We start from the raw sequence: 11,251 nt of genomic DNA, 5'->3' as shown, positions 1-11,251 counted from the left end.
ACACACACACGCACGCACGCAAACACACACACATCAAAACCAATGGCATCAGCACTTTCCACCAGTCGCTCTCTCAGAGGAAAGCATTACACAGCAGAAAGTCACGGGAAGCAAAACGGGGATTTTCCTCAAGCGCTTTTCTTCCTGCACAAAAAAAGTATATTATAATAATAATAATGATAAGGCGAGCGGGGAAAAACTTTGACTAAAATACTTCTCGGCCAGAAAACAGTCAGCCCAAGCGTCTGCGTTTGTACTAAACACACTGAAAAATACTAAAAAGCACGACATTTGTCTGATTACCACCAAATTCGTCCTGTCCTGAGAACAAATTCTCAAAAACAAAAGTAATATTAGTTATTTAATGAATGTACAGTAATGTTAATAAGGATAATGTAATGTTAAATAATAGGAGAAAGGAAAGACACCAAAATACAAAGAAAAAGGATTGTTTATGGTTACTGCGGCTAAATTGGGGCGTACATAGAAATCCAGGAACTGATACCCTACTTCGCGGATTTCAGACGTCCCCATTAACAGCGAAGTAGGGGGGATCACTGTACATCATCCCGAGGGTTGAGTTCAAGTCCCGCTTGGAAGGCACTTCTAGCGATTTAGTGTCTTCCGAGGTGACGGCAACACGGCCGTTCATCAGCGCGGAGGCCGCTGCCAATAAATAGCTAAGCCCCTCCACCCCCGGCCTTACACGCAAAAACGCCCGCCGCGCTGACACTCGTCCAAGAACAAGGAGCCGCCGGTTGCCAAAAAGTGTCAAGTCGCCGCCCTTTCCACGTCAGCGTTATTGACAGGCGAGGATTAACTGACGCTGCTATTTCCATACTTCAGCAGTTTATAATTGGGAACCGCAACTCCGGATCAAACGGACTCGCCGAGTCGTCTGCTACCCCCCCCCCCCCTTCGTAAAACCAGCCACAGCCAGACGCGAAGACTTACATCTATTGGTTTTACAATCACTTTCTGCTTCGGAAATGTGTATCAAAGGCTAAAACGTCTCTGGAAATCGTTTTGGAAATTAGTCTGCATAGGGTGGATTTACGCAACTGGTCCAGATTTAATTTTACAGACGCTTTTTTGTTGTTGTTGTTGTTCCTTTGAACGCCACCCCAAATGTCAGCTTTACAGACTCCGCGTCTGATCCGAAGGCACGGCGTGTCCTCGATGTTATTTACTCAACAAGCCCAAATATTGAGTGCGGCGGCGGCACTTTCCCCTTGAACTCCACAGTAAAATGTCAGCTTCACAGATGCAGGCCAACTATCGCGTCGCACACGGCGGTATCGCACATGTACTGCAAAAAGTGAACGCAAAAAAAAAAAAAAAAGGCCTGGTATTTTCACCACTATAAGGCGCACCGAGAAGCATTCAGTTTTCACTTATAATCTTGCGCGCCTTATTCGGCGCATAAAACACACGTTTATTTATTTATTTTTTTTTTTTTTTTTTGGGGGGGGGGCGAAAAAATAAAAGCATTGATTTAATTAAATTAATCAAATTATTAATGAAATTAATAATTTTCTGTAAACAAATATTTATAATTATTTTTTAGAACAGGTCTGACTATGTTGATTATATTTCAGGGGACAAATATTTATTTCGAATTTAATTAAATTAATCAAATTATTAATTAAATTAATAATTTTCTGTAAACAAATATTTATAATTATTTATTTTTTAGAACAGGTCTATGTTGATTATTTTTCAGGGGACAAATATTTATTTCTAATTAATTTAATGATATATTTTTGTTAAGAGACATTCACTGTAATCCCAAAAGCAAACGCTTTATGGTTAATATTTTTGTAGGCAAATATTTATTTATAATTATTGGATTTTGAGGACAGGTTTGACACTGTTTGACAAATATTTATTAAGAATAAACTCAGGACGCTTTTTGTTTGCTATTTTTCAGTGGACAAATATATATATATATATATATATATATATATATATATATATATATATTTAAATTAATGATTCATTTTTGTGAACAAATCTCTACAGTAACCCCAAAACAGGACAGTTTTTGTTTAATATTTTTCTGCAAACAAATATGTATTTATAGTTATTTTTTTTAGAACAGGTCTGACATTTTATATTGATTATTTTTGGTGGAAAAAAAAAATCAGACATTGATGGCAAGAAATTTAAGACAAAAAAGATTTACGTGATGGAAAACAAGACTAAAGGTATATTTCCTTCAATACATTTTGGAGTGTACTTTTTTGTAATGTTTACTGAATCACACAAGATGAATCTGCTTTTTTCGTTTTTCCGGATCATGTTTACACAAGGCTCTGGACTTCAACCTAAGTACAAAGAAAAAGTACTTTTGCCATTTTTGTTGCTATGCAACGTCTAATAAAAGAAAAAATGAAAGTGGCTTTTTTTTTTTTTTTCACCTCTTACTGCAAACTGGACTCATGACGGAAGTCGTTTTCTATTAAAGCCCGTGTGTGAAAGCTTGGGCTGCACCTGAAAAGCCAGAGTGAGCTTCAGCCCCCCCCCCCCAAGTAAAAGCTTGATGGAAAGCGCCACGTTCCGCATGGATGCCGCTCTTGACAGAGTGACAGCGACGACAGAGAAACGGCATTCCAAAGCGAAGCGGGGAGCGACGGCGTGAAATATAAGGATTATTTTAAAATGACGGGGCTAATACGACTAAGGGAAAAAATACATCTTTCCAGCGGGGCGGAATCCAGGTGTTTAAGTGCCAGGATCTCAACAATACTTTCAAGGAAGAAGTTGAAAAAAATCATGCAAGGGGCATTTATCATTAACAGCTTTTGTAAATGAATAATGGAACTCAAAAGCAAGCAATCCCTGAGCAAAAGCTTCCCATGGGCTTTTCATGAGTTGATTATTTATATATATATATATATATATATATATATATATATATATATATATATATATATATATATATATATATATATATGTGCATGTTTGTGTGTATATATATATATATATATATATATATATATATATATATATACAAACATGCACATATATATATATATATATATATATATATATATATATATACATACATATATATATATATATATATATATATATATATATATATATATATATATATATATATATATATATATATATATATATGCATATATGCATGTTTACAGTGGACCCCAGGGTTACAGTGTTCCTAGTTTTTTTTCATGTTCCAAAGTGTGATACGAAGTTTGTTTGTCCCCTCGTTACAGCAGTTTTCCCACTTAACAGCATAAACAACAATTCCAAAATTCAAACTTGGCGGTCAGTGTATGCCATACGCGTATTTTACCTTACGATCCCAACTCTTGATAGATGGATGGATGGATCTATAATTTGGAGTTTATTTGGTATCCAATTTGGTATAATCCAAATGACTGCTTTTCTGCAACTCTATGTACACCTCCAATTGTTCAATTTTCTTCTATTGTGCAAGGTGGCGGTTAGGATTTAGGAAATTTGGATGGAGACGACTCGGTGTTGGCACATTTCCAGTCCTTCTGTTTATTTTCTGTGACACGCTGTTTTTGGCGTTTTGAACGATTGTTCAACCTCCCAGCACTCACCTGCGAGCAATCCGAGCGCAGGAAACAAAAACCGCGCCGAGTCACTTAGCCCGCCGCTAAATGTAGCCGAGCCTCCGGTGGGGACTGGCAGCGGCGGATAAGACGTGCACTCAGGAAGGAGGTGGAGAAACAACACGGGCGGGATACGCTGCCGAGCTCACATGGGTGTTGTTTCGCATGAATATTCAATGGCGCCCAAGAATATGCTATTGTGTGCTCTTGTTATCAAGCTAACTTCAGCAAAAGGGGGAGACAGCTCTCTGCTCCTCCGGCACACGCAAATACAAAACAGGTAAACCGCGGGACAAATTTAACCACCGTTGTTTGGAAGTATCGTCATGGTTACATCACATTATAGTGCCGGAGCAAACAAAGCCTTGGACTTTGACGTTGAAGATTATTTTGAGTGGGAACTGTGCTTGATCATGTTCCACCTTGGCATAATTCTAATTAGTAATTACCCAAATAAAACCATTTTTTTTCAACCCCCATGTTTATCAGCCTAGTACCTTGTAAAAAATATTTGATATGATTATTTAGGAGAATCGAGGACTCGCTAACTTTAGATTTCTTCTTGCCCCTTTTCATACATGTATACGTCTATAAAAAAATGCAACTTTTTTCTCGTGATTTGAGCCCTGTGGCTGATAGTCCAGTGCGGCTCATCTGCAGGTTAGTTATTTATTTGCTTATTTATTTTGCTATCCACCAGAAGACAATCCACGGATGTGTGTTCAAGGTGTCAATTTATGTCACAATTATGAAATAGAACTGAAACGATGTGAATCAATGGCTGTGCTCAAAACGTTTTGAAAATATCGCATTAGAAGTGTAAAAATTAGGTATAAATTGAATAAGATCTTGTATGAAAATGTGTGATGTGTGAATGTCATTCATATGTTCGTACATATGTATATGTAATATGTGAGATGTAAGATTTTGTGTACAAAAATAATCATTGTCCAAATTTTGGACCATATAAAACCATTATAATTCCAATTTTTGAGATACATTTTAATAGGATTCATGACATTGATTTTCCTGTAATTTTTTGCAACATTCTGTTGAGTGGCAGTCAAAAAACTACGTAAGCAAACAAAAAATTCTTTGTTGACTTGTGTTTCACTTTAACAGTAGGTGGCGGTAGAGAGCATTTAATGACTATGTCTTAAACTGATAGATGCCACTGAACAATTACAGTGGTTGAAGGGAAAAAGAAGTAGTCATAACGTAATTATTACGTCTTTCAAAGCGTTTACAAAATTAGCAAAACATGCAATGCGTATAGTTTGCAAAGTGTGTGCACAAGGGTTCATTCATCCAACGTTATTCAACGCTATCACATTTTAACACTCGGTTTGGTGTACGGTTTTGCTTACCTCATAATGAAAACGGGACACGCTCCAGCACTAATACTCGCTCGGGTGGGCACATGCATTATTTTATTTCTTTTTTGCTCTATACAGGGAAAGCTAGGTCCCTCTGTTTTTTCTACGCAATACTCTGATTCTGTTTCAAAGCACAACAAAAATTGTGCAAACTGTGCTCCGCGAGGGCTAAATGTGATTCATTCCGCTCCATAGTTCTCTAATGGAGTCCTTACTCACTATAAAGCTCATGAATGTTTCATTGTAACTTATGGCAAATTAAGATTGCGGCGCCCAGGGATGGACGGAGACGCTCCATTTATATCGGGACGGCGCAGCCGGCTCATAACGTCTGTTTGAAAATGTGTAAATGCGAGCTCGCGGGCCCCTTGAAAGATTCCCTGTCTTGTTCTTTTTGACATTCCCACTGATGTTTCCCGGCTGATGTCCTCTGGGGGAGCGGGGATCCTTTTCAAAAATCTAAGGCAAAAGGTCTGAAAGTGACTCGTATGAATTATGGAAGCCGTGACACGCGACCTTTGGAAACCTCGGAATATATCGGATGCGTTCCGGCTTGATGAGATTGGATGTTCAAGAAAAAAAAAAACACGCTAGAGCTTTTGTTTTGAATAAAAAATGGTAGTGTCCTGCTGTATTACATCATACGTCACGAACCAAGAAGTGAAAGCAAAAATACAGTGGATATAAAAAGTCTACACACCCCTATCCAAGCGTTTTTTTTTATCGTAAAAAAGTTTTTGATCCTGCATAAAACACCCATAACAGTAATCATCTGACATAATGGGACTGCATAAGTGCGGACACCCACTATGCAGCTATGTTAGGAATGTACCAATCATGTTCAAATTTAACTTTGTATCCATGTAGCTCCGCCCCATCTTTTCCTCTAGAGCACAGGTGTGGAACTCCAGTCCTCGAGGGCCGGTATCCTACATGTTTTCAAATCTTTTCCCTCAAAAACACCTGATTCAAATGATTGGGATCATTTTAATGAGCTAATCATTTGAATCAGGTGTGTTGGGGAAAGAAAACTGGAAAACATGCAGGATGCCGGCCCTCGAGGACTGGAGGTCGACACCTATGCTCTAGAGGGCCAGTATATTTAGCATTTTCACTCCCCTATGGTATCCTTTAGCAATGTTATGCTAACAAAAAGTTGGTTGGGGGAAACGTGTAGGAGGTAAGCTGCAAGCCAGCGACGATACAAAAGTTGACTTACGGCTTCCTGACTCTTGTCCCTTACATCATACACCGTCAGCTTGACAAGCGTCTCCGGGGTGACGGGACAGTCCGGGGGGAAGGTCACCCCGGTCAGAAAGCACGGGTCCTTGTTTGCCTGCGGGGACAGAGACGTCCAACACGGGTGAGAAATTCCGTATGTGCAAATTGCCTGCGCCCCTCGAGCGCAACATGCTAATGAACAGGCAGGAAGCCAATCGCCAGCCACACAATGAGTCTTTTTGGCAGGGAGAGCCCGCCAACAGCTGGGATCCGTCGTTCCCCGACAGAAGGAGATAGAGACGTCCCCGGCGGGGCTTCCTTCCAGCGCTGGCGTGGACGCCAGGAACAAAAAATCTTGACAGGTACATTGGCGCGCTGGAGCCAAACCATCCGCGGCTTCTGGCGTTTGTTTGGTCTTTAAACGCACCGCGGGGCTGAAACCGTGGTCAAACACCCCTTCTGCCAGCTGTTAACTATTAATAAAAAGTGTGTGTGTGTTATAATTTTGGAACCCGACTCTAAAAAGCCTCATCTAAAACTGAACTTTAAAAACCACAAGAAAGCAACGCTTGTAACTGTGCGGATATACATTTCAAAAGAACGCGTCGGTTGCTTTTCTGACATCGGACTTATAATATACTCAAATATTGCAACTAAAATCAAATCAAAAATGTTTAATTTCAACTGTTTCAATAGCTTTGTTTTACCCTTTCATATGATTTTTTCCTGTCTTTTTTATCTTTAACATACTACTCATAACTTGGTATTGCCTCCTGTATTAAACATGATGGTATATTATTTGTTTTCGTGTTACACTTATATTACTGCGATGTGTTTAAATTTTAGTGGAACTGTACAACCACAGACATGGTGTTAGCTTTAAGGAGACAGTGTGTAAGATTTAGACCGGTTTTCATTAAAAAGGAATAAATTAAATGATTGCAAATGTCAAAATGACCGACAGCATGTTTTAAATGTAATCATGGGTCTAGTTATCATTGAATTATATTACACGGGGGGTGGCACTTCTGCGGAGGCGGCCATGTTTGTTATAGCTACAGACAATGGTAAATGCAGCACCTGCAGCACCTCCTGCTGTCTGTAATGAAAAACGCTCAAAATCTTACACACTGTTCCTTTAAGTGTAAAGAATAAAACAGAAAAAGTGCAGACAGCGGTAGACCAGCGCGTGACGAATGACGGGCTAAAAAAGAACAAAAAACGTCCAACGTCGCCCTCTCATGGTGGCAGACGGTTGGGCAAATACACACTGATGGACTGACAGACCGACGATTACAATGTAGTCTGGCTTGAAACAATGATGGACTTTTGATGACGGAAAGGAGGCGGGCACTGACGAATGACAAATGTCGGACCAGCAAAAAAAGATTTCCACCTCTGGAACCTAATATTCACAACAACAGTTCCATCCAAGGGTGACTGACATTGAATGTCCGTCTGTGTGCTCCCAAACGCACGTTTTCGCCATTTTGGCATTTTCTCTAAGAAAACATTGTAACTAATGAATGAAACGTTGCTGTTTACTTGGTTGACTCGGTGCAAAACCTCTCCTCCTCAACTGCTCAACTAAAATAAAACGAAAAGACGAGAATAAGGTCGGAGTGTATTTACTCTCACACTGGCCGTATGGGTGCGGTACATGACATGTTAAAACGTGTAAGCAACAGCTATTTAGCGATTACCCGAACATGCTATCGCTAACGTGCGAAAATGCCCCCCGTTAAGTCAGTTTGGAAGAATTGGACTAATTCAAAGCTGTTTAGTGTTTACACTAGGGACTTCCTCTTCCTCCTCCACCGGGCGTCTCCAGCTGGCAGTTCTCTAGGGATGTTGTAGGGGATTTACTAATGATTCACATTTAGACAGACTGGCAGACAAATCCAATAGAAAGTCTGGTCACACCCTTCAGTGTAACAAATGAAATGAAAAAGTTGGCCACGACACTTGAGATTTTGTGCCATGAGTAGAGAACATGAAGCGGGTGTTGGTGTTTGACCTTGCGGCGAGCAATTGGCTAAACAATCTCAATCTCACATTTGGAAGCCGTTCCGAGCGTTTGCCGTCGTAGATCAACAACGGCGGGAAGCAGCTGAGGCCCGCGTTGACATTTATGTCGACATTTCCATTTATTTCTTCGAGCCCTCTCAGAAGACGCGAGAGAGGGGATGTTCAAACATTTTCGGACAAGTTTTAATGGATTCGTCTGGAGGCCCAGTGAGTCGCTCATAGCTTTTGGTGGTCCATAAATTCTGATCGAGGAGCCTGCATTTACCGTATTTCTCAGCGTACAAGTCGACCTACACTTTTTTTACTTCAATTTGGGAGAATTTTACAAAAACGCGAGCATAAGTCTACCCCTGTTAGCTGTTACCCCGGTACTTTTAGAGGCATTTGTACATTGTATATCGAGTAACATACTGTTGCGCCTATGGGGGGGAGAAACAAGACAAGACTGCAAGGCAATGTACGCGTTCGCTTGGACGCAAACGCTGAAACTAACGGGGCAACAATCAAATACAGTGGACCCCTGGGTTATTGCGTCCCGGGTTTACGTTTTTTTTCCTGTAACCAAGTGGAATACAGTGGCTCCCCGCGGTTGGGCTCGTAAGGCGAATTCACCGTACGGCGGGCAGTCCAAACCAATGTTAAATAGCTAATGTGTTTAGAACCCCAAGTAAAAACATCAAAATTGTACATACATCTTCAAAATTGGTACCGAAACAGTAAGTGCTATGTATATATGATATACATGTATACAATCAGAAAACATCATAAATAAAAAATATAGAAAGGATTTCTTTATCTTTGAGTGGCGTTTGTTATGCCCATATTCCCAAGTAAGGGTAGCCTAGCCTAGCCTTCTTTGGATTTCTTGATTATCTCCAGCTTCGTTTCCATATAAATCATCTTCTTCTCTCACTAGCAATCTTGGGACTCATGGCTAACCCTTTTAAGTTTGAATTAAGCAGTAAAATGCACTATAAATACACTTTTGTAACCACTCACAATAGAACAAAGCTTTACCGTTCCGCCATTTTGAAACAAGTCATGCCGACCAATAGCAGACCAGCATTGTATAGACGCGTTGCAAGGAGGCATTGACGGCAACTCAAAATAAGTCCAATTACCTAAAAACGCCAGCAGATGGAGGCTAAACAACACAAATACAACCAAACCCCTAGGGTCATGACAGTTGTTTTTGTCGCAAAGCCAGGAAAATACCGTAAAAAGGGGACGAAAAAACTATTCCACAGTATTCCACATTGCAACATGTGTATATGTATATATATGTATATATATATATATATATATATATATATATATATATATATATATATATATATATATATATATATATATATATATATATATATATATATATATATATATCTCACATACACGCATTCAAACACACTTGCACTCTCTCTTAGGTAGTGTACGCACTCAAACTAAAACCACACACACTCGAAATCTGCCAGTCACAAACACAGACACGCACACTCACCCTCAGACACACACAGGCGACACACACACACACGGATTCTGGCACCCTGAATAGGTCTCATTCAAGCTTACCAGCATGCTTGGCAGCCTCGGCCGGGTGGGACTTCTTAGTGCTGCCGTTGAGCTGAGATGAGCTCAAGTGCTAAGTCCAACACTCGCAAACACGCCCAGACACAAACATACGTACATGCCGCACAAGCGGTAAACACACACAAACACTCAATGCTTTTTGGCCATTTAAGGTCGCAAACCTCTGCGGAATGGCCAATTGGGCCACTTAAGACTGTACAGTATGTGTGCCACCATTTTAGCCCCTCCTTTCATAATTACTGAACACGCATAAACAAGAGAGAGGGCGGGGCAAGAACGAAGGTTTTATCTCCCGGCCCGATGTCAAATCTTTTCCCCGCTTCCTGTGGTGCGCAAATGTGATTTTCCCGCGGTCATGTTAGCGGACTTGCTGGCAGCCCTTTCCTATGCTAATGCGCTCTCGGTTATGCAACGCGGCGGCGGCAAAAAGACTGTGTATGCGTGTAAAATATAGAAAATTGATGCAAATGCGCAAAAAGCTAACAAGGGTGAGGACAAGTGGATCAAATGGAAATTATACAGTTTGAGCCTCGTGAGTACTTTGACATTTTTTTTTTATTAAACCGTGTACATTACAAAGTGCTTTGAAGAAATAGTGGAGTGAATGCTTGGAGTGAATGAAAACGCATTTTTGATTTCAGGCGGGGAAACCTTCAAAGTCGAGTGTCCTGAAAATGTAGAGTTCAAACAGAACGTTCTAGGGAAAATATGTAACCGTAACCTTAAAATGAAGAATGAATTTCTGTTTTCTGAATGCCACAGAATATGGAGATTGTCACTCACCGAAATTAATTAAGCGGCAGTAGTAATTTCAAATGTTTGTAAAAAATTAATAATAGTTAAAAAACGAGACGTTTCCAAACTTCTGATACAGACATCCAACCCAAGTCTCAATATTCACAATTACATTTAGAAACCGATAAACTAATTTCAATTTAACTCTTGTGCACACACTTATACACATTGCATTTTTTCCCCTAATTAAATGCTTTTAAGTCATAATAATTTTTTTTTTCCTTTTAATTCTCAAATTGTTCAGTGGCATCAGTTCCATCCTTACATATGCAGTTGAATTTATTCACGACCACAAAAAATGTAAAAACTGGTCCGTGACGTGATGATGACACTTTTAAAGACATTAACTGGTGTCTACCGCCACCTACTGTCTTGAGGTGAAACACGCCAACAAAGAATTTTCTGTTTGCTGACATAGTTTGGCCGCCGCTCAACGGAATGTTGCAAAAGTCGCAGGAAAATCGATGTCATAAATCCTATTAAAATGCATCTCCAAAATTGTAATTATAATGGCTTTTTATGGTCCAAAATTTGGACAATGATTTTTTTTTGTACACAAAATGTCACATGTCCAGCTGCCATCACGTAGAAATGTCAGAATCATTGCATTTTGAAATTTTACATGTTAAAACC

The 11,251-nt window shown here is 39.8% G+C and overlaps 1 protein-coding gene across 6 annotated transcripts in view; it reads right to left on the bottom strand.

The window, feature by feature from the left end:
- inpp4b (inositol polyphosphate-4-phosphatase type II B) overlaps positions 1-11,251 on the bottom strand; it is a 130,434-nt gene that overhangs the window by 98,722 nt on the left and 20,461 nt on the right. For 5 of the 6 annotated variants that reach the window (XM_088418853.1, XM_088418854.1, XM_088418855.1 and 2 more), the window contains one exon: positions 6,207-6,323. In XM_088418853.1, coding sequence (XP_088274979.1) covers positions 6,207-6,323 — 117 coding nt within the window. Of the gene's footprint in view, positions 1-6,206; positions 6,324-9,805; positions 9,956-11,251 lie in introns of those variants that run through there. The other variant, XM_088418858.1, reaches the window with a different exon arrangement.

Source organism: Hippichthys cyanospilos, chromosome 7 (genome assembly GCF_059441005.1).
Source record: "Hippichthys cyanospilos isolate Australia breed blue-spotted pipefish chromosome 7, RoL_Hcya_1.0, whole genome shotgun sequence".
Lineage (NCBI taxonomy): Eukaryota > Metazoa > Chordata > Actinopteri > Syngnathiformes > Syngnathidae > Hippichthys > Hippichthys cyanospilos.
This window is presented reverse-complemented; position numbering and strand designations above follow the sequence as displayed.